This window comes from Mesoplodon mirus (genome assembly GCF_964341445.2).
Source record: "Mesoplodon mirus genome assembly, chromosome: 15".
Taxonomy (NCBI): domain Eukaryota; kingdom Metazoa; phylum Chordata; class Mammalia; order Artiodactyla; family Ziphiidae; genus Mesoplodon; species Mesoplodon mirus.
In genome coordinates this window covers 3,676,816-3,704,403 of record NC_138991.1, presented here as the reverse complement: position 1 = coordinate 3,704,403, position 27,588 = coordinate 3,676,816, and the positions used below count along the sequence as shown (strand labels likewise).

Below are 27,588 nucleotides of genomic sequence, written 5' to 3'. Positions count from 1 at the left end.
GCTCAGCGGCCATGGCTCACGGGCCCAGCCGCTCCGTGGCATGTGGGATCCTCCCAGACCGGGGCACGAACCCGCGTCCCCTGCATCGGCAGGTGGACTCTCAACCACTGCGCCACCAGGGAAGCCCCAACACTTGAGACTTTAACAGATGTTAACGTTTCAGTTTTGACAAGATTCCGAAATACAGTGGTAGCTGCACACTCACATGAGGTGCGCAGGAAGATGTAGGTTGGCAAAGGAGACGCTGAGACACCAGGTTCCTAGACCGAGGATCCCTCAGACAGGTCAGGGTGTGAGGGGGTCAGTGTGTGATGAGTTTTGAGGAGAGACATCGGAGGAGGGTGTTTGGGTGCGTTCCTGGTGTGTCGGGTCCCGGGGCCCGCAGAGCAGAGGGTGGGGGACCCACTGCCTCTTGGGCTGGTGGCGGGGGGGGAACCTCCCTGGGGCTGTTAGAATCTTACTCTGCGACCTCTCTAGTTGAAGGGCTGTGACCACTGACTCACTCCCAGAAATCTAGAGCTGCCCTGTCCACTAGCTGCATGGCTATTTAAATGAATTAAAACCAAAGAAAATAAAAAATCCATCTCCCCCGTTGCACCGGCCACTTGTCAGCTACTCACTGTAGCAGACAAGGAGGCATTTCTGTCATCTGAGAAAGGTCTGCTGGGTGGCACTGAGGGTGAGGGGTGGCCACGCGTCCACTTGGGTGCACAGCCAGGGGAGTTTGCTGTTCGGGTAGCCCAGCCCTTCCAGAGTTTTCTGCACCAACACAGACCTTATAACCTGCAAAGCCAAAGCCCTTTACAGAAAAAGCTTGCTGACCCTCATTTAGAGAATGGGCTTGGGGTGCCATGGGTGGAAGGGAAGGAGCTTGAAGGTCATTGCTGAGGTTCAGGCAGAGGCTGTGGTAGCTGACACTGGGAGGACGATATTTCCGAGAAATATGTTGGAAGTAGAGTGCCCAGGATGAATTCATGAATTAGATACGAGGGGTGGGTATGAGATGGAGAGGACAGGAGAGGGATTGAGCATTGTGCCCAGTCTGGCTGGACAGCTTGGGGGGGTGGGGGGAGCGTGTGCTGAGTCTGGTGAAGGTGGGGCCCTGTCTTGGTCAGTGCCATGTCCACAGCTCCTAGGAGGGTACCTGGGCCCCATAACTGTTCAAGGACACTTGTGGCATGGATGGATGGATGAGTGAGAGAGAAGAGGGACTGGGGAGAGGTTTCTCCTGGGAAATCAAGAGATGGGTTTGCACGTGATTCATTTTGACTCTTTGACCTCTAGATGGAGGTGTCAATGTGGCCGATAATGGATGAGTCTGGAGCTCTGAGAAAGGGTCAAGGGGGTTGACAGAGCTGAGATGGATTTGAAGCCAGAGGACTGGAGGAGAGAATTCGATGAGAGGGTGGGTTAAGGGGGAAGAGGACCAAGGGCTGGGTCCTGGGGCAGCCCAGGGGGAGCCTGAGAGGGGCTGAACAGCTGCAGCCAGAGCGGCGGGAGGGAACCAGGGGACGAGGCGTCCAGAAGCCGCAGAGGAGGGTACAGGGATAGACATGGGAGGACTGTGCTGAGACTGAGCCAAGGGGACCTGCGCTGGCCAACGCGGGTGTGGGGACCCTGACCCAGGGCCGTCTCCTTGTTAACCCTTGTCTCGGCAGCCCTCCCAAGGGGACCCACGGAGCCCAGTTCAAACACGCCCACCTTGTCCAGACTCCCAGGTCCGTGCAGGGAGACCAAGGCCCAGAGGGAGCAACTGGCCGGTCGGGGTTTCCATAATAGCAGGACCCAGGAGGGTATGTCACAGCTGTGGGTCTCACCACAGGCCTCCCTTACCAAGAGACACCACAGAGCATCCCCTTAGGAATCTAAGTAGTGTCTGCCTCAAGCAGGGGCTCTCAGCCATGGGCATCCTCCTCTCCAGGGGACACTGGGCAGTGTCTGAAGGTCGTTTTGGTTGCTACTCTGGCCTCTGGCAGATAGAGCCCAGGGCTGCTGCTAAGCATTTTACAGGCAAAGAATCATCTGACCCCAAATGTCAATACTGCCAAAGTTGAGAACCCCTGACCTAGAATGAGAGGAAAACGCATCCATGTTCCAAAATAATGCTTTGATCCCTGGCAGCATAGCCCATGACTGTCCAAAGTGCTGAAGAGCTTCAGACATCCCCTCCACGACCTCATGCAAGTCTCCCTCCCTTGTAGTGGGCAGGAGAGGGTGTTTTATACAGATGTTTGTACAGATGAGGAAACTGAGGCTCAGAGAGGTGGAGACCAAGGTCGCTCCTCTGGAAATGAGTCAGTCACAACAGAGGCAAAGGATGGATTGGGGAGACTGGTGTGGTGAGCTTGAGGTCAGGTGAGCCATTCCTGTGCCACCTGTCTCCCCCGAAACCATGGCATTGGGAGCATGCTGGATGCCTAGAGGACAGAAACCAAGCCTGGACCGAGTATGCAAGCTCGCTCCGGCCCCTCAGCCGGTGCTTCTGGCCGCAAGCTTGGCCACTGAGGGCCCGGGAGCACGGCCTCCCCAGGATCAGGGTCCACTGCCCTGCTCTGATTCACACAAGCCAGGAGACCCAGTGCCCACGTGGAGAAAAGGGACCTTTCCACACTCACCTATGGCTTAGCGAGGAAAGCACACAATTGTTTTTACCTAGAAGCACAAAATGTTTATTTTAAGGTTATTTTTGCTTGTTAACTTATTAACTAAAACAATCAGAATTGTAGACTCTTAGAAGCTACAGGTCACAGTTCATGGGACATAGCAATAGTCTTGAAGTCTAGGAGTCTTTAAAAAAAATGCCTATGAAGAAATAATACTTTTGAGGACAGTTTTATTATTATTATTGTCAATAATAATAATAAAATAAAACCATAGTGTTTTCACAGGGGTATCCGTGCAGGGCATAAGGTAAGGAGCATTCTATAGTGGCTGTTCTCAGCTCAGACTAACCTCATGGTACAAACCTGACTCTGTCTTCCGCAGTGGGTGGGAAGGAGACACTTCTTTTCTCAGATCTTGCTTATCAGGATTTGGGAGGGCCACAGCCCTTCTAAGGCAAAGACTGCATTTCCATGAGCTTCATAGGGAAAAGGCCTGGCCTGAGAGGTCTTCAGCTGCCAACAGGGATGCCAAAAGAACAGAAATGGTGATAAGCAATGGGATGCCTGGGACGTGCAGTGGTCCTTTCTAGAGGTTCACTGAAGCTTTGTGAGGGCAGTGATCAAGCCTGCCTCGGTCAGCACCACGGACAGTGCCACCTCCAGATACGTTCTCTGGCTGATGGATGAATCCCACACGGTGACTTTGGGGCCAGCTCGGTCAGGCTGTTCCCAGAGGGTGTTAGGATCTTCCCCCTTAGGTGGTTGCAAAGATGACATTAGACGATGTGGGGCGGGGCACCCGGGGTGTGTGCTCTGAGCGGGCAGGGGGGCTGGGGTCCCGGGGTGGGGATGGGAGGCTGCTCTCTTCTTGTGTCAGGGAAGAAGGAAGGGTGTGTCGGGGATGGTAGGTTTGGGTTTGAGCTCCCCCCGTTCCCCCCAGCCCCTGGTCTGATGGGCTCATTTCCCCCTGTAAAGCTGGAGGTGAGGCTGCACAGGAGGAGGGTGTGAGAAGCTGCAGGTAGGAGAGAGACAGAGGAGGTCTGAAGCCGAGTGACCACCTGCTGGGCCAGAGCCAAGGGCCCTGAGGGTGGAGGTCCTGAGACGGCCAGGACTGGGGCTTCTGTGTCGCCGTCTGTCTTCCACAGCACTCCACAGGGACAGGAGCCGGCAGACGGAGGCTTCATCCAGAGATGCGGTGTTCCCAGTTAGCTAAATGCAAAGGAAAGGCGGCAGAGAGCTTGGGGGGTGTTGGTGAGATGGCTCTTGAGTGATGGATGGTGGCACTCGAGCTGGAGAAAGAGAGACGGGGAAGGAGAGGTTGACGGGTTGGGAGAAAGCCCAGGGGTGGACAGGCCAGGGGAGGGGGGAGCAGTGCTTCGGGAGGGGGAGAAGCCCGAGCCAGCAGCTGGAAGGAGCGGGGGTGGGGGCTGTGGACAGGCTGACCCTTCTTCAGAGCTGAAGCTCCCTGCTGTGCCCCTGCCACTCAGCTCACAGCCCTCACTCAGGGGCAGGACTGTTGTTAACCAGGCACGTAAAACCAATCACTGCGGGTTCCGAGGGTCTGCAGTGTGCCAGCCACACAGCTCATTGTCGCTTCTTGATTAAATCTCACAATCCTGTGAGGGACCCTTGCTGTTAGTCCTATGTCATCCACGGGTAAATGGAGACACAGGAGATCAGGAACTCATCCAAGGTCGCAGAATAAGTGCAGGGGCCAACTGGCATCTGATTCCGAAGCCTGTGTTTGTGGCCAGCAGCCCAGGTGAGGTGGGAGCTTTAGTGCTACCTACTGAGTGGAACAGGGACAGAATCGCCCACACCCTTGAAGTTGTTTCCCTCCCTCCCCCCTCCCCCCTCCCTCCTCCTCCTCCTTAAATGTGTATGAGAGGTGACCCCTCTGTACCCTGCTCTGTGATAACAAGCCCACCCAGCCAGAGCTCCCTTGCTATCTTCACACCCACCCCAGCCAGAGGAACTGTGGTTTGTGAATTCTCTGTTTTGCTTTTGAACCAGCCAAGATGTCCTCCACATCCAGAGATGAAGAAGCAGGTGCTGCTGGCAGCCTCCCACTTACCACGGACGAGCCCTCTCAAGCCTTAGCTGGGTCCGACTCCCTGGACAGTCCTCCCAGACCCCTGGAGAGATCCGTGGGCCAGCTCCCCAGCCCCCCGCTGATGCCCACCCCACCGCCCAAGGCAGGCTCCAAAACCACGAGGAGTGTCACAGGTAGGCCTACGTGCACCCACCCCTCCACCTTGCTTCCTTTCTCCTTCCATTCATCCATCCATGCCTCCGACCCGTCCTGATGGGGCTCCCACTGTGGGCTGGTTCTCACCCTTGGCTTCTGCGATGCTCTGGGGCTCTGGGCGGGTCCAGGCAAGCAGAGCTGGAGACAGGAGGGCGGTCCTTAGCCAGGAGGAGCCCGGGCTGTCAGGGGCAGACAGCCCCGGCTCCCCCAGACACATGGGGCAGTGCTCAAAGGCTTCTTCCAGAAGGTGGATGCAGGAAGCGTAGCCACAGCCCCCAGGATGGGGGCTTTGTCTTTCTGGATATTCAGGTGTCTGACTGTCCTTCTCTTTCTGCTTCTAAGTCAGCGTGTCTGTCTGTCTGTCTGTCTCCTTACCTCCCCTCTCCCTCCCTCTCATCCCCTCTTTTCTCTCCCTCCCGCTCCCCATCTCCCCTTCCTCTGTCTCTCTGTCTGTCTCATGATCTCTGCTCATCCCTGAGAGCTCCGTCCAGCAAGGCAGAGCCAGGAATCCACACTGGACTGTGGGGTGGTGGTCAGAGAGGGGAGCACGGCTGAGCAGAGGCCCGCAAAGGCATCGCTTCCTGTAGCTTTGGCCACACTGGCTGAAGGGTCCCAGGAAGTAGGGGCGTTGTCTTTTCAGGTTTGGGTATTTCTTGTCCCGTCCCTGCTGGAAACAGGAGACACTGCAGGTCTCGGGGAAAGCAGGCCTTTCACAAAGAGGCGATTGTTTTTAAGAGTAAAGCTGTGCGTGCTGCATCCTTGGCCACCACCTGTAATACAACTGCTCACCACTTTTCAGGAGCTGCCCACCCCCAGGCACCGCAAGGAGGCCAGCCCCTCTGGGGAGGGAACGTGTCCCCACGTTACAGTCGAGGGAACTCTGCCATCATCATCTCTAGATCCCAGTGCCTGCATACAGCAGGTGCTCAGCCAGTGTGGGTAGCTGTGATCAAAGGAACAGTCAGATCTGACCCCTTTGGCTGCTTTCTGCCTCTTTCTCCATCTCTGGGAATCAGAGTGTTCAGTCCTTGGGTGACATGGCCACACAGACTAAAGTTTTGAGGCAAATAATCTGCATCTTGTTACAGTCTGTGTGCTAATCCCCTTTCCATCCACTGAAACGTGAGACGGTGGGAAGTCCACTGGATAAGGCACCATCCGCCCCACTTTCTTCTGGCTCCTGTATAATTAGCTCAGGGACCCTCTGTCCCCGTTGTGCTTAGACAGGATCAGACCTCAGCCTGTTTCATGTCCCGTGAGTCCTCCTCTCTCCCCGTGTCCTAAGTCCTGGGTCAGCTTCTCTGACTCCCCCCAGCCCCTCAGGGGCGAGGAGCTCCTGAACTTCGGAGACCTTTTCTGACAGGTCACCGAGGAGTCTGGGGACTGGGTTTGGAGCGGGCGGGGACAGGAGGGGAGGGTTACGAGCTTTGGCCTGGATCTCTTACAGCTGAGACTGCATTTTGGCGACTTGGTCTTCATTGCCTTTAGAGGGAAATATTTGCTTCAGCACGTGGCCACTAGGTGGCAGCAGAGGAGGAGAAAGGCCCTTCACCTGGGCTTAAGTGGGGCACAAGGGGACCCAGGCGACACACCGAGCGCTCCCCACCCACCCCGGGTGCTCGCTCGGCTGAGATAGCCACAGCGGCCCGCAGCCCACGAGCTTCCTCAGCCCACCCTCCCCCAGGTGTCAGGGAGCACCTGCACCCAAATCCCACGCACAGACTTGCGTTGCTGGGTCTGCGTGGTTAATACTTTAAAAATGTGTTGCCAACATTTTAAACATATCAAAATATGTTTAAGTATTAAACATTATATGTCTCTATCCATCTGAATCACTGCTGCGCAGCTGAGGCTAACACAACATTGTAAACCAGCTATACTTCAATTCCAAAAAAGAAAAAACAGGAAAAAATATAGAAAATACGTTTAACGGGCAGCCTTCAGGGCCCTGGGATTTGCCATCATCAGGCCACATCTCGTCCCAAGGAGAATGGGAGAGCCGTGATCGGAAGGCCCCCTCTGGTTAGGTGCAGGGCTGGCAGCGGACGTGGACGGGTGACGCGGGGAAGCAGAGGGGGCCGTGCGGTGCTCCAGGCTGAGCGGTGGCTGTAGGGCTTGGGGAGTTCTTCCACGTCCCGCAAAAGGAAGTGTGGCTTCAGGAACTTGTAGTAGAGAAACGGGAAGGAGGCTTTTGGTGCCTGAGACCTGGCAGGGGCCCTGTGGGCACTGCCATGGGCTCAGCTCAGGGCTGGAGGATGGACAGGAGCTGGTCAGGGACAAACCTCATCTCTGGCTTTGGGGGCGAAGGGACGTGGTGCAGCATCTGGTCCTAGTGGGTTCGCCTGGCCGGGAGCCCTGTGTCCTTTCTGCTCACAGGCTCCTGTGTTTTAGCAAAGCCCCACTTCCCTTATCTTCTTGTTGGTTCTTCTCACGCCCCAGGCCAGGCCACGCTCTTCCAAGGCTCTGGCGGGAAGAGTACTGACCCTCCTCTCCGAGGTCAGCTTTCCACGCCCACGGGGTCCCCACATCTCACCACTGTCCACCGGCCGCTGCCCCCCAGCCGAGTCATCGAGGAGCTGCACAGGGCGCTGGCCACCAAGCACCGCCAGGACAGGTGAGGCCCCTCCCCTGGCAGCAGGACCCGTGTGCCCACATCCCCATCTGCGGCCAGCCTTATGGGGGGCAGTTATGGGGGGTGGGCTCCGGGTTGGACTCAATGCTCTGCTCTCACCGTCTTGGAATTCCTAGCTTCTGAGCAAGGAGCTCGTGTTTTCATTTTGCACTGGACTGTGCAGCTGGTCTGTAGCTGGTCTCAGTTGCCACTTTCTGGGAGGGGTCAAGTGGGTGATGTGCACCGTGCGGACCAGCCACAAAGTCCCTGCATTTCTCCCGGAGGATCCAGGGATCCAGGGTTGGGTGGGAGCATCCCGGGGGAGAATCGAGAGGGAGAAGTAGCCGTTACATTGTCCGGGGACTCTGACGGCTTCCCGTTTTCGTCAGGCAAGAGCTCAAGTAAGCCTGCGCGGAAGCTGACTCTTGTTCTTGGTTTCATATGCCTCAGACTGAGGATAAGTGAGTCATCGAAGGGCAAAACAGACAATGGAACACGCGTGTGGCTTGGCAGAAATATTGGACAAATAAAATGCCCTGCTCAGTTCTGAGGAAATTCTTGACCTGAGTGTTTGCTGCTCTAAGCCTTGGCAGGGTTTATTACATGCATGTCTGTGACATTCAGAATAGCACGTTCTAAGCAGCCATTTGCCTTGGACTCAGAGCCGTGGGTGCCTCTGGCACTTCTTGTCCTGTGTATCGGCTGCACATACTTGGGAGTCGTCTTTGCAACGCCCATTATAAGTCTTCAAGTTGACTTTGTAGGGTTTCCAGGTGAAGCTGGACAACGTATAACACGAACTGCTTTTCTGGTTCAGTTTCCAAGGCAGGGACAGTAAGGGGTCCCCGAAGAAGCGCGTGGACGTCCGGCTGTCGAGGACGTGCAGTGTGGAGCGGGGCAAGGAGCGGGGCGAGGCTTGGAGCTTTGATGGAGCCTCGGACGGCAAGTGGACCGTGACTAAGGAGTCCGAGGAGAACAAAGAGAACCTGATCATGAATTCCGAACTCAAGGATGACCTGCTTTTGTATCAAGATGAAGAGGCCCTGAATGACTCCATCATCTCTGGTGAGTGGAGGGTGCATCTTGCGGGGTGGGAACCTCCCACCGGAGGCACGCACCCAAGGCCGCCTTCGAGGGGGCACATCTGCCGCCAGCACAGAGGGGGCACATCTGCCGCCAGCACAGAGGGGGCAGGGGAGTGATGGAGAGAGATATCCCCCTCTCCTTGTTTCATGAGCCGGCTGCCTGCGGGCAGGCTCAGGGCACAGTTAGGGTGGACCTGAGTGAACCTGTTTTATTTTGCTAATTGCATATTCATTTTCACATGTATTGGAAAAACAAAGGTGGCTCAGCAAGTGACAGTATCCGTGCTTGGGATGGCACGGCAGGAGGTGGTGTCGGGGGCACTCGGATGGCCAGCGTTTGGAAAATGTAGCAGAAAATGTTAATAGGAAAGCGAGATGAGATGGAAGTGGGAGGGAGGGAAGGAGAGAGGGGCTGATGCGAGCGGTCGTCTCAGAAATACTATAAGCCCGGCAGCATCTGTTTGTTCAGGACCACATGTTCACGAGGCCCTAGGAGGTCTGTGTCTGTCCTCACAACATGTTCTAAAGGTCAGAGTATTTGGTCTGTCTTACTCTTGAAGATCTGGGGGCTCAGAAAGACAGAGCATTGTGACCCCTCCTGATGAAGGTAAAAGGGTGCTCAGTCCTGGTGCAGACTGTGCTGAGCTGTGTCTCTTGTAGGAGGGTCAAGGCTGGACGTGGCTATAAGGCCTTTGGGGAGGATTGTTGTTCCTAAGTGAGGGGTTGTTGTTCTTCCTGAAAGCATCTCATGGTGACCGTCACTGCCACAGGCAGGGCTCTGGGTGGAGCCACCGGGGACCCGGTCTGGTGGTGGTGGAGAGTCGGGGAGGGGCTGGCATTGGACCTCAGCTGGCTGGTACTGAGTGGGTACAGACAGGGGGAATCGTGACCAGGTGGACAGACCAGGAGCCCAGGGCTAGATACTGGCCTTGACTGTCACCCCCTCCTGTGACCTTGCATATCTCTGGGCCTTTTCCATGCTGATCTAGTGAAGCACTTCTGGGGGCATGTGCTGTGGTGCATGCAGGGAGACACGGCACCCGTGAGGTTGGAAGAGGCTGATAGATAGTCGAACTGAGGTCTTTGTGGCAGACACTCACAGCCGTAGGGCCCTGGACATCTAAGAAGAGGATGAAGCTTGTGATGTTTCCCCAACTTATCTGGCCCTGGGACCCTTTCCCTTAAACACCCGTCAGCATCCTGCCAGATGGGGTGACGCGGGACACATCTGAGAACGGCTGGCGCAGACAGGGCTCATAGGCTGGAACAGGTCCCTCAACCTTGGCACCAGTGACACTGGGGGCTGGACAGTTCTCTGTGGTGGTGCTGCCCTGGGCCTTGTAGGGTGTCTGGAGCATCCCTGGCTTCTGCTTGCTGGACCGCACTCCCTCTGGCTCTAGGCGAGGGTCCTTCCTGCCTCTTTCAGCTGCTGGGGGCTCCAGTGGTCCTTGCCTTGTGGCCGCATCGCTCTGACCTCTGCCTCCGTCTTCACATCAGCTCTTCCGTATCCTCTCCTTTTCTTTTCTTTCTTTTTTTTTTTTTTGCGGTACGCAGGCCTCTCACTGTTGTGGTCTCTCCCGTTGCGGAGCACAGGCTCCGGACGCACAGGCCCAGCGGCCATGGCCCACGGGCCCAGCCGCTCCGCGGCATGCGGGATCCTCCCGGACCGGGGCACGAACCCGCGTCCCCTGCATCGGCAGGCAGACTCCCAACCACTGCGCCACCAGGGAAGCCCCCTCTCCTTTTCTTATAAGGACACTCGTCATTGGTTTTAGGGCCCATCTGGATAATCTGGCATGATCTCCTCATTTTGAGATCCTTACCTTAATTACATCTGCAAAAGCAAATTACATCTTTTTTTTCAAATAAGGTCACATTCCCAGGTTCCAGGTGCACCAATCTTTGGGGGTCACTGTTCTACCCAGCACTGTCACCCCTGATGGTGTAGCAGGTTCCTTTTCTTATTGGGCCCTGGGACCTTTTACCCCCAACCGCATGCCCGGGTCCTCAGCAGTGGGACCAGTCCACACGCCTCAGACGAGACATGCTGTGGGAAGGAGCCGGGGCGCTGTCCCCGTGGTCTGAGCGGGTCCCCGCCTGCCTCGCCCCCCGACCCCTCATTGGTCAGCTCAGACCTTCTCCTCCGCTGCTCTGATGACAACACTGGGAACCTTCCTTCAGAGCTCGACACAGTTGCAATTTTACCCTGACTTTTGTCCTTATCTGATTGTTGTCTGTCTCCCCACAAGTCTATCATTATTCGACTATTACTGATTACCTAATGTATGTGTTTGAGTACTGTCCCACGTGGGGTGGTGCCCCCTTGTCTCCATGTGCCTGGTTCTAAGTAGGAGTCAGTGAGTAGCTGCTGGATGAGTGGCTTTAAATACCATCTGCCAATCCGACAGGTCCTCCAGCACACGTGGCCCAAGCTCCAAGGGGTTGCCCTGTTAACTCAGCAGGTCCCCCTGGGGTCTCGGAGGTGTGGCTGACCTGACATCTTTGGATCTGAGCTCTTGATCTTTGTCTCCAAACCCAGACTGTTCCCTGTCCTTGTGAGCAGGGCCTCTGACCTTCCGTGGCCGGGGGGCCACCTTGCCACTCTCTGGACTTTGCACCTGACATGCAAATGCCTCCTCCTTGAAGACATGGGGCCAGTCCTCCTCTGCTGCGCTCAGCCTGCCCCGAGGCTCCCTGCCTGCGCCGTCACCTCTGTTCTAGCCCCTCCACACAGACAGACGTCAGGGAATGTCACCCCTCGCTCACATCCCTCCAGTGGCTTCCGAGGGGGTTAATGCCCTGACCTCACCAGGACCTGCGTGACCTGTCCCTGTCCCCCTGTCTTGTCTCCTCTCCATGCTCCCTGGGACCCAGCCACGCACCCTCCCTGCTTCTTACATGCCCTGACCGCAGGGCTCCCATGCTCACCATGCAGGAAGTGTGTGCGGCTCCACGGGGTTTAAAACACCGCTTCCTCCAGGAAGCCGGCAGGCATAAACAAGTGACTCCTCTGCCAGTCCCTACGCACACAATAAATGTCAGTGAATGATGGGGTGTCGGGATGAAAGGAGATGGTGTCTGTAGCCTCACGTGGCAGATGAGCCGTCTCGCCACCTCCGAGGGTTCTCCCAGGACGTGGGGCAAACCTGAGTCTCTTGTTACTTGTCTTCTCAAACCGGCGTCCTTAACTGAACTTGGCGTTTGACTGTGGTGACGGGAAGAGGGTTAGGGTGGAACTCCTTCCAGAAACTCTGCTGTTGTTAATATGCCCAGGATCCCACCAGGCTGTGCTCAGGAAGGACTGCACTGACTGCGTTTGCAAACCCAGGTGAAGCCACCCCTCTTGTGGGCCTTCTGTGGGCACCGTTGTCTAGGGCTCAAGGTCAAGAGCTCACATCCAACCCTAAGAGCGCCCTGTGGAGGGCTGGGCCCATTGCACGCAGTGAGGCAGAACTGGGGATTCCCGACGCCCACACGCTGACCCCTGACATCTGCAGTTGAGGCCACGGTACACAATCTGGGGTCCCTGAACCCCTGAGATCCAGGGCAGAAAGTGGATTCTTGGCCTTTATCATATTCTCACGTGTGTTTGCAACTCCCTCAAAGTTACGAATCTCTGGGACAACATGCTTGGAGGAAAACAAATTCAATATTGGTTCTGGGAAAAGTCTATAAATCTTACTTTTGGGGGAAAATGGTTCATAGTGGGAAACGCCCATAAACGTATTCTGCTTGGCCTGGTAGGACAGTGATCAGCTTTTATTTCCTTCTCTCAAGTTCCTTTTATTTCCTTCTCTCGAGTTCAAACCCCGCTCCCAGCGTCACGCTGGTGTGTTATTTGTAGATCTCTGTGGTGCAGAAGCAGAAAAGCGCCAGGCAGCGGCCTCATCAATTATTAACCATAGAAACTGCGCTGGTGTTTATTTATTTATTTATCCTCATAACTCACCGTCGATGGAGCCCTTGCAGGTGGCGTCTCATCCAACGTGAACACCCCAGGAAGTGTTTGTTATCGAACGTCTTGGCAGCCTGAATTCTCTAGTAGTAGCTACATTAGGGTTTAGTTTCTGGAGGTGGTGGAGGCCCCATCCGAGGCAGCCCTGCCCCTGAATCAGCTAGAAGACCGTCCTGCTGGATCCAGTTGGAGTGAAAAATGTATTTGCTTCAGTCTGGGTCTGGCCGTTGGATTTCCGTGCAGGGCACATGCGATGTCTCGATCAACACAAAGATGCATTACAGGCTGTTGTGTTTGTGCCTCGTGTACTGTGTTTGTGCTCCCACATAGTCTTGCGTGCATATGTGTCCACACACACGGTACCTTTGTGGGCATGTGCAGTCAGCGCCTGGTAATTGGGGACATTCTCAAGTCCATCAAAGGTGGTTTTTTTAAAAAAAGATTTTGTTTTTTAGAGCAATTTAGGTTCACAGCAAATTAAGAAATACAGACTTTTCCCGTATTCCCCTGCCCCATACCTGCACAGCGCCCTCCATGATCAGCATCCCCTCCAGGTGGTGCATGTGTTATAACTGATGAACCTGCACTGGCACACGGTCACCCGAAGTCCATAATTTGTTAGAGTTTATTCTTGGTGTTGTACGTTCTGTGGGTTTGGACAAATGTATAATGACGTGTCTGTCCTTACAGTATCATATGGAGAAGTTCCACTGCCCTGAAAATCCTCTGTGCTCTGCCTGGTCATCTGTCCCTCCCCCCAACCCCTGGCAACCACTGATCTTTTTACTGTCTCCATAGTTTTGTCTTTTCCAGAAGGTTGCATTTGGAATAATATAGTAGGTAGTCTTTTCAGATTGGCTTCTTTCACTTAATAATATACATTTATGTTTCTGCCTTGCCATTTTATGGCTAGATGATATTTAATTTTTTTTCTTTTTTTCTTTTTCTTTTTTCTTCCAGTTTTGTGGAGATATAAATGACACGTAACACTGTGTAAATTTAAGGTGTATACAGCCTAATGTTTTTCACTTACATACATACTGAAATACCACAATAAGTTTAATAAACATCCATCATCTCACATAGATACAAAATTAAAGAAATAGAAAAAATATTTTTTCCTTGTGATGAGAACTCTTAGGATTTACTCTTTTGAAACTTTCATATATAACATACATCAGTGTTGATTATATTTATCATATTTATCATGTTGTACATTACATCCCTAGTACTTACTTATCTTATAACTGGCAGTTTACACCTTTTGACCACCTTCATCCAATTCCCCCTGCTTCCATCTCCCACCTCTGGTAACCATAGATCTCTTTTTCTATGAGTTTGTTTTTGAAGTATAGTTGACCTACAACACTACATTAGTTCCTGGTATACAACATAGTGATTCAATATTTCTATACATTTCAAAATGATCTCCATGATAAATCTAGTTACCATCTGTCACCATACGAAGATATCACATAATTATTGGCTATATTCCCCACACTGTACATTTCCTACCCGTGGCTCATTTATTTTTTAACTGGAAGTTTGTGCTTCTTAATCTCCCTCACCTGTTTCTCTCCTCCCCCACCCCCTCGTTTCTTTTTAATGCAGAATAATATTCAACTGTCTGGCTGCATCCCAGTTTATTTATCCCTTCACCTACTGAAGGAATTCTTGTTTGTTTCTAAGTTTTGGCAACTATGACTAAAGCTGTTATAAAAATCCATGTGCAGGTTTTTGTGTGGGTATAAGTTTTCAACTCCTTTGGGTAAATACCAAAGAGTGAAATGGCTGGATCACATGTTAAGAGTATGTTGAGTGTTGTCAGAAACCACCGAACAGTCTTCCAAGATGACTGCGCCATTTTATATTCCCACCAGCAATGGATGAAAGTTCCGGTTGCTCCACATCTTTGCCAGCATTTGGTGTTTGTCAGTGTTCTGAATTTTGGCCACTCTTATAGGTTTGTAGTGGTACCTCATTATCGTTTTAATCTGCATTTTCCTAATGACACATGATATGGTGCATCTTTTCATGTGTTGATTTAACATCTGTATATCTGCTTTGGTGAGGTGTCTGTTAAGATTTTGGCCCGTTTTTTAATTGGGTGATGTGTTTTTTTATTGTTGAGTTTTAAGAGTTTTTAATATATTTTGGATGACATTCCTTTATCGGATGTGTCTTTTGCAAATATTTATTCCCAGTCCATGGCTCTTCTTCTCATACTCTCAACATTGTCTTTAACAGAACAGAAGTTTTAACTTAGTAAACTCCAGCTTATCAATTGTTCCTTCCTTGGCGTGTGCCTTTGGTCTTGTATCTAAAAGTCATTACCATACATAAGGTCACTTAGGTTTCCTCCTAGGTGATCTAGAACTTTTATAGTGTTGTGTTTTGCATTTCAGTCTGTGGTCCATTTTGACTCAATTTTTGTGAAAGGTGAGCGTTCTGTGTCTAGATTCATTTTTTATTTTTATTCTTTTGCATGTTGACGTCCAATTGTTCCAGCACCATTTGTACAAAGGTTATCATTGCTTCCTGGTATTGCTTTTGCTCCTTTGTCAAAGATCAGTTAACTGTATTTATGTGGGTCTCTTTCTGAACTCACTATTTTGTTCTATTGACGTATTTGTCTATTCTTTCACCCATACCACACTATAAACTAAGTCGAGTAGTGTCAGTCTTCCAACTTTGTTCTCCAATATTGTGTTGGCTATTCTTAGTCCTTTGCCTGTCCATATAAACTTCAGAATGTCTGCCAGTATCCACAAAATACCTTGTTGGGATTTGGATTGGGATTGCATTGAACCTATAGATCACATTAGGAAAAACTGACGTCTTGACAATATTCAGTCTTACTGTCCACGAACATGGAATATCTCTCCATTTATTTGGTTCTTCTTTGATTTTGTTCATTAGAGTTTTGTAGTTTTCCTCGTATAGATCTTGTATATATGTTGTTGGATTTATACATAACTGTTTCATTTTGGGGGATGTTAATATAATGGCATTATGTTTTTAATTTCAAATTCCACTTGTTCATTGTTGGTATAATGGAAAGCAATTGACTTTTGTATATTAACCTTGTATCCTGCAACCTTGCTACGATCACTGATTAGTTCCAGGAGTTTTTCATCGATTCTTTTGGATTTTCTACATAGATAATTGTGTCATCAGAAAGCAAAGACAGTCTTATGTCTTCTCACTCTGTGTGCCTTTTATTTCCTTTTCTTCTCTTTTTGCATTACCTCCTATTCCAGTGTGATATTGAAAAGGAATGATGGAAAAGACATCTTGCTTTGTTCCTGATCTTAGCAGGAAAGCTTTGAGTTTCTCACCATTAGAGATGTTGTTAGCTCTCGGTTTTTGTAGATATTCTTTATCAAGTTGAAGAAGTTCCTCTTTGCTAAGTTTACTGATGTGGTTTTTTTAATTGAGGTAACGCTGGTTTATAACATTATGAGTTTCATGTGTACAACACTATATTTGTACTTCTGCATACACTACAGTGTGCTCACCACCCCAAATTGAGTTTCTATCTATTATCATGCAGTTGACCCCCTTTGTCCATTTTGCCTTCCCCCTTGTTTCCCTCTGGTAACCGCTACTCTGTTCTCTGTATCTATATTTTGGTTTGGTTTGGTTTGTTTATTTGTTTGTTTTTTATATTACACACATGAGTGATTTCATTTGGTGTTTGTCTTTCTCTGTCAGACTTTTCTCAGCATAATATCCTGCAGGTCCATTCATGCTGTTGCGAATGGCAGGATTTTATCTTTTTTATGACTGAGTAGTATTCTGTTGTGTTTGTGTCTGTGTGTGTGTATGTATATATGTACACAACTTCTTTATCCCTTCATCTCTTGATGGGCAGTTAGGTTGTTTCCATATCTCTTGGCTATTGTAAATCATACTGTGATGAACATAGGAGTGCATATATCCTTTTGAATTAGTGTTTTTGTATTCTTCAGATAAATAACCATGTGGAATAGCTGGATTGTATGGTAATTCTATTCTTATTTTTTTGAGGAATCTCCATATTGTTTTCCATAGTGGCTGCACCAACTTACATTCTCAGCAACTGTGTATATAAGGGTTCCCTTTTCTCCACATCCTCTCCAACCCTTGTTATTTCTTGCTTTTCTGATAATAGCCCTTCTAACAGGCATGAAGTGATATCTCACGGTAGTTCTGATTTGCATTTCCCTAATAATTAGTGACGTTGAACATCTTTTCATGTGCCTGTTGGCCATCTGTATGTCTTTTTTTGAAAAATGTCTGTTCAGATTTTCTGCCCACTTTTCAGTCAGATTTTGTGTTTTGGAGTTGTTGAGTTGTATGAGTTCTTCATATATTTTGGATATTAACCCCTTATTGGTTATATGATTTGCAAATATCTTCTCCCATCAGGTAGGTTGTCTTTTAGTTTTGTTGATGGCTTCCTTTGCTGTGCAGAAGCTTTTTTAGTTTGATGCAATCCTATTTGTTTATTTTTGATTTTGTTTCCTTTGCTTGAGGAGACATACATAGAAAGATATTGCTAAAACTGATGTAAAAAGAGCATCCTGCCTATGTTTTCTTCTAGGAGTTTTATGGTTTCAGGTCTTATATTCAAGTCTTTAATCCATTTTGAGTTAATTTTTGTGTATGGTGTGAGACAGTGGTCTAGTTTCTTATCTATCTATCCAGTTTTCTCAGCACCATTTATTGAAGATACTATCCTTTCTCTGTAGTATGTTCTTTGCTCTTTTGTTGTAAATTATTTGTCCATATATATGTGGGTTTATTTCTAAGATCTCAATTCTGTTCTTTTTTTGATCTATGTATCTGTTTTTCTGCCAATTCCATGCTGTTTTGATTACTATGGCTTTTGTAATATAGTTTGAAATCAGGGTGTGTGATACCTCAAGGTTTGTTGTTTTCTCTCAGGATTGCTTGGGTATTTGTGGTCTTTTGTGCTTCCATATAACTTTTAGAATTTTTTGTTCTATTTCTGTGAAAAATGTCATTGGGATTTTGATAGGGATTGCATTGACTCTGTAGATTGCTTTAGGTAATGTGAACTTTTGAACAATGTTAATTCTTTTAATCCAATGAGAACAGTATCTTTGTTTCTTTGTATCTTCTTCAATTTATTTCACCGATGTCTTATATTTTTCAGTGTACGGGTCTTTCACCTTCTTGATTAAAATTACTCCTTTTTTGGTACCAATTGTAAATAGAATTGTTAATTTTACTTTATGCTAGCTTATTGTTAGTTTATAGGAATGCAGTGGATTTTCATCTGTTGTTTTTGTACCCTGCAACTTTACTGTAACCATTATTTTGAGTAGTTTTTTGGTGGAGTCTTTGGGATTTTCTATACATAAAAATTAGGTTGTCTGCAGACAGTGACAATTTTACTTCTTCCTTTCCAATTTGGATGTCTTTCATTTCTTTTTCTTGCCTAATTTCTTTGACTAGGACTTTCAGTACTACATTGAACAAGAGTGGTGAGAGTGGGCACCCTTTTCTTCTTCCTGATCTTAGAGGGATAACTTTCAGTTTTCCACTATTGAGTATAATGTTAGCTGTGGGTTTGTTTGTCATATGTGGCCTTTATTAGGTTGAGGCACATTCCTCATATACCCATTTTATTGAGAGTTTTTCTCATAAATGGCTGTTGAATCTTGTCATATGCTTTTTCTGCATCTACTGAGATGATCATATGATTTTTATCCCTCATTTTGTTAGTGTGGTGTATCATATTGATTGATTTGTGGATGTTGAACCATCCTTGCATCCCTAGAGTAAACCCCACTTGATCATGGTATATGATCCTTTTAAGTAGCACACGTGTTCAGTTTGCTAATATTTTGTTGAGGATTTTTGCGTTTATGTTCATCAGAAATACTGGCCTGTAATTTTCTTTTTTTGTGTTGTCTTTTTCTGGTTTTGGTATCAGGATGATGCTGGCCTCTTAAAATGAGTTAGGAAGTGTTCCATTTTCTTCAACTTTTTGGATGAGTTTGAGAAGGATAGATATTAAATCTTTGAATGTTTGGTAAGATTCACCTGTGAAGCTGTCTGGTCCTGGACTTTTGTTTCTGGATAAGTTTTTTTATTATTATTACTCTTTCAATCTTCTTACTAGTGATCAGTCTTTTCAGATTTTCTATTTCTTCATGATTCAGTCTTGGAAGTTTGTATGATTCCAAGAATTTGTTCATTTCTTCTAGGTTGCCCAGTTTGTTGGGAGTACAGCTGTTCTCTTATAATCCTTTGCATTTCTGTGACTTTCATTGTTATTTCTCCTCTTTCATTTCTGAGTTTATTTATCAGAGTCTTCTTTTTTCTTAGTGATTCTTCCCAAAGGTTTGTCAAGTTATCTTTTCAAAGAGCCAACTCGTAGTTTCATTGATCTTTTCTATCGTCTTTTTAGTCTCTATTTTATTTTTTTAATTTCTGTTCTGATTTTTATTATTTCCTTCCTTCTACTGACTTTGGGCTTTGTTCTTCTTTTTCTAGTTCCTTTAGGTGCGAGATTAGATTGTTTATTTGAGATTTTCCATGTTTCTTGAGGTAGGCCTGTATTGCTATAAACTTCCCTCTTAGTAACACTCTTGCTGCATCCCATAGATTTCAGTATGCCATATTTTCATTTGTCTTTAGGTAATTTTAATCTCCTTTTTGATTTTTTTGTTGTTGACCCAATAGTTGCTCAGTAGCATGTTGTTCAGTCTCCACACATTTGTGATTTTTCCAGTTTTCTTCTTGTAGTTGAGTTTTAGTTTCACACTGTTGTGTTCGGAGGAGATGTTTGATATGATTTCAGTCTTCTTAAATGTACTGAGCTTTGTTTTGTGTCCCAGTACATGGTCTGTCCTTGAGACTGTTTCATCTGCACTTGAGAAGACTGTGTGTTCTGCTGCGTTTGGATGGAATGTTCTGTACGGGTTTATAAACTCCGTCTGGTCTGCTGTTTCATTTCAGGCCACTGTCTGCTTACTGACTTTCTGTCTGGATGGTCTGTCCGTGGATGTAAGTAGGGGGTTGACTATTACTGTGTTGTTGTTGTCGGTTTCTTCCGTTAGTCCTGTTAATTGCTTTCTATACGTTGGTGCCACTGTGTTAGATGCATGTATGTTAATAACTGTTACGTCTTCTTGATGAATTGTCGGCTTTATCATTGTATAATGTCCATCTTCGTCTCTTGTTACCTTTTCTGGCTTGAAGTCTATTTTGTCTGATATAAGTGTGGCTACATCCACTTTCTTTTCAGCTGCTATTTGCTTGTAATATCATCTTCCATACCCTCTCTTGGAGCCTTTGTTTGTCTTTAGAGCTGACGTGGGTCTCCTGGAAGCAGCATATAGTTGGGTCTTGTTTTTTATCCAGGTGGCCGCTCTGTGCCTTTTGATTGGTGAGTTCAATCCATTTATATTTAGGGTGATTATTGAGAGATGAGGGCTTAGTACTGCCCTTTTATCTTTTGTTTCCTGGTAGCTCTATATCTCCATTGTTTCTTTTTCCCTGTGTTTCTGTTATTTCAGCTTGGTGATTTTCTATGATATTTTTTCAGTTTCCTCTTTTTTTATGCTTTGTGTCTCTGCTCTAGATTTATCTTTTGTGCTTACCATGATGTCTGTATAAAGCATATCATAGATAAAATAGTCCTTTTTCTGCTGATAGCATCTTACCTTCATTTGCCTATATGGTTTCCATCCTTTTCCTCTTCCTGTTTTATGTGTTTATTGTCTCAAATTATCCTTCTTTATGTTGTGAGTTTCTTACCAAATTGAAGGTAGCTATAGTTATTTTTACTGCTTTTTTCCTCTTTAACCTTTATACTATAATAAATGTTTAAAAACCTATTCTGGGGGCTTCCCTGGTGGTGCAGTGGTTGAGAGTCCGCCTGCCGGCGCAGGGGACACAGGTTCGTGCCCCGGTCCGGGAAGATCCCACATGCCGCAGAGTGGCTGGGCCCGTGAGCCATGGCCGCTGAGCCTGCGCGTCCGGAACCTGTGCTCCACAACGGGAGAGGCCACAACAGTGAGAGGCCTGCGTACCGCAAAAAAAACCCAACTATTCTGATATATAGTTGCAATTTCTGATTCTGTCTGTTAGCACCTTACTCAAAGATTTGTGTACTTTTGCCTTTTTGTATCAGGTAGAAGAGTTCCTTTCAATATTTCTTGTAAGGCAGGTCTAGTGCAGGTCTAACTCCTTCAGCTTTTGTTTGTCTGGGAAAGCCTTTATTTCTCTTTCGTATCTGAATGATAACTTTGCTGGTAGAGTATTCTTGGGTGACAGTTCTTTCAGTATTTTGAGAATGTCATTCCACTGTCTGTTGGCCTATAGAGTTCCTGCTGGGAAATCTCCTGGTAGATGGGAGTTCCTTTGTAGGTTATCATTCTTTTTCCTTTGGCTACCTTTAAAATTCTTTCTTTGTTATTGACTTTTGACCGTTTTAATATAATGTGTCTTAGAGAAAGAATGTCTTTTCTGAGGTAATTAGATGTTCCTTTAGATTCATGGACTTGTATATCCAGTTCCTTCCCCAGGTTTGGGGTGTTCTCAGCTATGGTTTTTTTTTTTGGTGGTACGCGGGCCTCTCACTGTTGTGGCCTCTCCCGTTGCGGAGCACAGGCTCCTACGCTCAGGCTCAGCGGCCATGGCTCACGGGCCCAGCCGCTCCGTGGCATGTGGGATCTTCCCGGACCGGGGCACGAACCCGTGTCCCTTGCATCGGCAGGCGGACTCTCAACCACTGCGCCACCGGGGAAGCCCTCAGCTATTGTTTTTTTTTTTTAAATAATCTCTCTATGCCCCTCTCCTTCTTTTCCCCCCGGGATACCCACTATCCTAATGTCCTTCCTAAAAGAGCCATTTTGTTTTCATAGAATTTCCTCATTTTTTAAGATATTAATTCTCTCTCTTCTACCTGAATCATTTCTAGATTTCCATCTCCAAGTTCACTAATTCTCTCTTCCATGTGGTCTGCTCTATTTCCAGTGTTTTTCATTGTGTTCTCCATCTTGTTTATTGAATTCTTCAGCTCCATAATTTCCGTTGGGTTCTTTTCTAGAGTTTCAGTCTCTTTGGTAAAATATCCCTTATGTTCTTTCATTTTATTCCTGAGCTCACTGAACTGCCTTTCTGAGCTTTCTTGTAGCTCATTGTGTTTTTTTCATGACAGCTTTTTTGAATTCTCTATCAGTGAGATCCGTAATATTCCATGACTTTAAGTTTGGTTTCTGGAGAATTGTCATTTTCTTTTTGTGGTACAAGGTTACTGTGGTTCTTCCTGGAACTTGATGAGTTGTTCCTCTGCTGTTGCATTTGAACTAGTAAACACCTTTTTTCTTTAGGTAAAGTTTTTTTTTTTTCTTTTTTTCTTTTTTAACTCAATTCTAACAATTCAACAGGTTAAAAATTAGAGGCCTTTCTCTTCTTTTCCAGTAGGTCGTGCTATAGCACAAGTTTTTGGTTTCTCTTACCTGAGATCACCTTTGAGAATCAGCACTTTCCACCCTCCACTGGGTGCCCTTGTCGTCCCTGCTTGAGTATCTGGGGTCATTGGTGCCTTGCTGCTGCTGGTCACCACCTGGGACCCTGGGATGACGGGCACTTCCGCTGTGTCTGGGGTCTTCTGAGTCGCAGGCTCCACTGTGGTAGGGGAAGCCAGGGTCGTGAGTGCCTCTGTCGTGTCCTGGGTTTTGGGGTTTATAGGTATTGCTGCTGCAGGCAGGGAGGGGGACCAGATTTATGGGCACCTCTGTGACTGGAGGGATGGATCACAGGCCCTGCCTCCACTGCCACGTGTTCCCCTGTGGCTGTGGACACCACTGTGGCCAGGAGGCTGGAGTTGTGTCCACTGTCTCCTCTGATGCAACTGAGTTCTCTGGGGCTGTGGGCTTGGCTACTGGGGCTGGGGTTCCAGGATCACAAGTACCACCTCTGCTGTTCCCCAGGTTCCGCGGCCTCTGTGTGTTCCAGTCCACCCACCTTCAGATGCACAGATGTACGGACTTCTCTGGTGTCCTGACATGGTGGGCAGAGGCAGGTTTGTTTAGCTGTAGATTGAAGAGGAGAGACAAAGGGGCGTCTCATCCACCGTGCTGCTAACGTGATTCCCTGACCAGGGGTTGAACCCAGGCCCTTGGTAATGAAAGTGCAGAGTCCTAACCACTGGACAGCCAGGGAATTCCCTGCTGACGTCACTCTTGACTGAGTTTTTTAAGTCATAAATGGTTGTTGGACTTGTCAAATGCCTTTTCTGCATCAGTTGATATGATCATGTGATTGTTCCTTTTTAGCCTGTTGATGTGATGGATTATGTTAATTGGCTTTCAAATACTGTACCAGCCTTGCATACCTGGTATAAATCCCACTTGGTTCTAGTGTATAATTCTTTATACATTTTTGGATTCGATTTGCTAATCTTTTAAGGATTTTTGCATCTGTGTTCCTGAGAGATACTGATCTTTGTTCTTGTACTGTCTTTGTCTGGTTTTGGTGTTAGGGTAATGCTGGCCTCATAGAATGAGTGAGGAAGATTCCCTCTGCTTCTATCCTCTGAACGAGATTGTAGAGAACCGATATAATGTCTTCCTTAAAACTTTGGTAGAATTCACCTGTCAACCCATCAGGCCCTGGTGCTTTCTGTTTTAGAGGATTATTAATGATTGATTCAGGTTATTTAGTAGGGGCTTGTTCAGATCGTCTGTTTCCTGTGTGAGTTTTGGCAGCTTGTGTATTTTCAAGGAATTCGTCCATTTCATCTAGGTTATCCAATTTGTGGGCACAGAGTTGTTCATAGGATTCCTTTAATATCCTTTTAACATCCATATTACCTATAGTAATGTTCTCTTTTATTTCTGATATTAGCAATTAGTGTCCTCTACCTTTTTCTCTTGGTCTGGCTCGATACTCTTGATTTTATTGATCTTTTTCAAAGAACCAGCTTTTGGTTTTGTCGGTTTTTCTCTGTTGATGTCCTATTTTTAACTTCCCTGATTTCTGCTCTAGTTCTTGCCGTGTCTTCTGCTTAGATTGGATTTAATGAGCATGTCTTACTTTTATCATTAGCAAATCAGTAAGGATAGGCATTTTTGGAAAAGACCCCATTTCTGCTTTGGGGAGTTCTCAGTCTTACAAACACACAGGCAGGCAAGCGTAACACAACTCAACAATGCCTGCAACAGAGGAGCTGACGCCTGGGCTAAGAACAGGTTAGGTGGTGGGCAGATGTCAGGAGGAGGACCAGGAGTTTTCAATAGGGTTTTGAAGAATGAGTAAGAGTTTGCTAGGTGGATACAGTCTCAGAGACATGGCAGAGGTGGGCGCACTTAGGAAACTAAAGCTGGCTTGGACCGCCTGGGGCCCAGCATGTGTATGCAGGAAGGGGGCCAATTCTGAGGGTCTTAGTTGGTGTGAGCGTAACGTTGATGTGAGAATCTCACTCTCCATCACTTTGGTCAGTTTCCCAGGTAACCTGAGAAGGCTAAGAATCCCAGCCATGGTGTGAAGTGTCAATATTGCTAATGGCAAAAAATATCACTCCTATTGGCAAATTGCATCTGTTTGGGGACGAGTGTGAATAAGCGATAAACACCTGGGATTCTGAGTGCAGTGATTCTTGAAGGGACCCCAACAGCTCACTCCAGGCAGTGGTCATAGGAGGGAGTGATCCCTGCACGGCTTCAGGGCAGCTCCCACACCTGCCTGAGCCTTCCATCCTAGCTGCATCACCTGTCAGGGACAGAGGTCCTGGGGAGCTGTGTGACCTGCTTTGAGGACTTGCCCAGTGGGACCCCTGGGGCTGCTCTGTGTCCTGAGCAGGCAGGGTGGCATCTTGAACCTAAACAGAACCCCCAGGAGGGGTTCCACAGCTAGTGACACTCAGGGGCAGGGCTTTATGCTGAAAACAAGGGACCTAGCAAATCATTCTCAGTGGGGCTGTGACCAGATGAGCACTTAGAACCAATAATCTAAAGAGAGGGTCACAAAGCTTTCTGTTGGTGCATCCCAGGAGCAAAGAAAAAGTATATGCTGGATATTTGTGCATTATTTATTTCATTATGTATTACATTTATTTTCATTTATTTATTTATAAACTGTATATATGAGCGGTACCATACTAATGTATTGCAAACGTTATAAAATGCACACAAAAGTAGTTATGAAGGAAAGATGACATGAAATAGCCATTGTGTTAATAGTTTCATTTTCTACCACAGCCTGACCTACTGAGTCCTGAAAGTGAGGCCCAGAGATTGGCATTTCAGCAAGTGCATAGATGGGGGGGGGGCAGTGATCCTGGTGCACCTGGTCCAAAGTTCATCCTTGATAGGTCCACCATAGTATAAAACCTAGAATTTTCCACAGAGCTTTATACAAAAATCTGCTTTGTTGTTTATTCAACAAGTACTTCATGTCCCAGCTCTGGGTCCCCAAGGATTCTAAGGAAAAACTAGACCACCTGAGGAGTTTCTGGCTGCATTAAAAGCTGACAGTCAGCATCAAGGCAAGGAGGCAGAAGAGGGCCGTGTCTGGATCAGAAATCCTGACACATCGGGCTGCATGATGTGATGACACAGGAACACCACTATGGGGAGAGGTGAGGCCGGGCGCTTTGTGGTGTTTCCTGAACTGAAAGAAAGGGTGGCCCTCTTTGCAGGCTCTGGCATCCTTTTGCCTGGACCCACTTGTGAAAAGTAAAAGCTAAAATGTGTAATGTTATTTGAATCCTATCTTAAATGTGGTGGAAGGTTATTGAAAGGCCCCTTGCGGTGAATCCTGTGATGTGAAGAGTCACTTGAGTCAGGTGAGGAGAGGGATCACCTGTCCTCACTGCAGGATGAGCGAACAGAACACCAGCGGTCACTGCCTGGGCTTGGCCTGGGGCTCTGGGGTTGACGTTACCTGGAAACCGGCCATTCCCAGCATGCACACTAGGTGGCGCTGTAGGGAGCCACTGGGATGCAGGATGCTCGGAAGAGGGGCCACTTTGGGACAAGCTGGTGGGCCGTTTGCGGGTGACCCTGTGGGGGTCTGGTGGTTCTCACTGAGCACCAAGCAGCAGGTCCATGCGAGGGGACTTGTAGGCCCAGTGATAATCCGACATAGCAGAGCTGCTGTTTCTTTGCACTATTGCTTCAACCTGGGTACTTTCCTGAGAGCTTCTCTCCCGTTCTATCACCTAATCCCCTGACGGGGCACGTACTATCTATCACTGTCCCTTTTTCACAGTTGAGGAAACCAAGGCAAAGGGGTTGGGGGGACACATGCCCGTTTTGAACGCAGGTCTCTCTAGCTCTGTAGCCATGAGGGATCACCCATCAGCAAGCTCTCCAGGGCACCTCAGTGTCCCTAAAGGTTTGTCCACTCGGGCCCAGCATGCACGGCCTTGGGGCCCTCAGTTCCCCTAGAGCCTCAGTTTCCCCTCAAAAAGGGCATCTCAATTCCCTTGGAGAATTACTTGAAGAACCTGAAGTCTTAATTCTGTGAGACTGTCCCTCAGGCCCTTCTGGAGAGGGCATAAGGGCTGCCCCTGGCTGCCCACGCCTCTCTGTCCTAATGGGGAGCAGGGTGACCTTCTCTGGACCAGGAGGCCACCCTCGGGGCAGAAGTCTTCTAGGGCCTGAGGGAGCCGCCATGAGGATGACACAGGATGAGGTGGGCAGTGTGCTTAGCACCACCCAGCAGTGGACAGGTGTTGATGGCGGTCCCTCTGTGCAGGGGACAGGACATGGACATCTTTGGGGCCATTATCCTGCTGACCACAGTGGCACACAGAAACCCCTGCACAGGAGGAGCTGAGCAGAGAGAAGGGTCCCTGGCCTCCTCACCAGTGGTCCCCTGGGAGCTCAGATATGCAGAGTCTTGGGCTCCACCCTGACCCTCTGAATCAGGGTCTGCATTGTATGGGACCCTGGATGCTCCAAGTCACAGAGGAAGGTTAGCAGCCCTGGTTGGAAAGCCATCCTTTCTTTTGACTGCGGCAGCTGGGTGACCACAGAGACCTCCTGTTCTCTGGCAGGGGGCAGGCTTCAGGGGGACTTGCTTTGTCCTTGTCTCAGATTCTTAGTTCCCTTGGCTCAGGCACTGTGGCCCATTTCTGTGTCATTCTCAACCCAGCGCCCGGCATGTAGTAGGTCCTCAGTGACGACTGAGGTGATGAACCTTGCAAGAGACACAGGAGATATGACCTGGGCTGGGTTCCATTGCTCCATTTCACAGATGACAAGACTGAGGCCCAGGAGATTAATCGGCTGGTTTGGGCTCCATGGGTAGTTGTTATGAGATGGGTCTGGGCTGGAACTCAGGGCCCAGACTCCACCCCCTGTCCCTTGCACACAGCTCTTGACATAGCAGGGCACCCTCTCTTTCCTCTTGTGACAGGCAGCGATGCTTTTTCCAGGCTCCAAACTCCAGAGAACTCTGGGGCTGTGGAATTATAGTGATGCACAGACTTATCCACTGAAATTGCAGTACTAGCTCACATTTGAAATTCACATTGAAATTCACTTTTATCCTTGGAAGACGGGTACACACAGAGTGAGCCCTGCAACTGATCGTCCAGCTTTCTGCCTGGAGCATCTTCCTGGGCGGGGAGTGGGGCAGGGATGTGGCCTCCAAGCAGAGTGGTGATCACACCAAGAGGGGGAGACCTAGATGCGGTTCTGTGTTGCTGAAGCAGCTGGAGTTTGTAGGACAGGGTCCTGGAAAAGGGGGGTCTGTGAAGGGCGCCCCGGAAGTTCCCGTGCAGATTCAGCTGGCCGAGGGCAGACAGAATTCCCCAGGACTTAGCAGAGATCACCTGTAGGGGCAAGGGAGGAGCCTGGTGCTGGAGGCCAGGGATGCTGGGATCCAGCCCAGACCGCGGGGAGACCTCGGGGAGCACCGTGGAGCGTCTTTCAAAACCCCAGGAAGGCTGAGCCTCTGGAGTAAGGAGCGTGCCACGGAGTAGACGACCGTGTTCGAAACCAAAATAGACCTGCCATCGTCGTGAACATGTCCAGGGTCTTAAAGAACAGGATGAATGAACAGATGGAGAATCTTTGCAGAGAACCAGAAACTATAAAAGAGAACCAAATGCAGAT

The 27,588-nt window shown here is 48.5% G+C and overlaps 1 protein-coding gene across 1 annotated transcript in view; it reads left to right on the top strand.

Annotated features, from left to right (window-relative positions):
• PHACTR3 (phosphatase and actin regulator 3) overlaps positions 1-27,588 on the top strand; it is a gene marked incomplete at its 5' end in the record, with an annotated part of 221,935 nt that overhangs the window by 144,607 nt on the left and 49,740 nt on the right. The window contains 3 exons of the mRNA XM_082643370.1: positions 4,617-4,829; positions 7,291-7,465; positions 8,280-8,527. Of these exons, the coding sequence (XP_082499496.1) occupies positions 4,617-4,829; positions 7,291-7,465; positions 8,280-8,527 (636 nt within the window). The remainder of the gene's footprint in view (positions 1-4,616; positions 4,830-7,290; positions 7,466-8,279; positions 8,528-27,588) is intronic.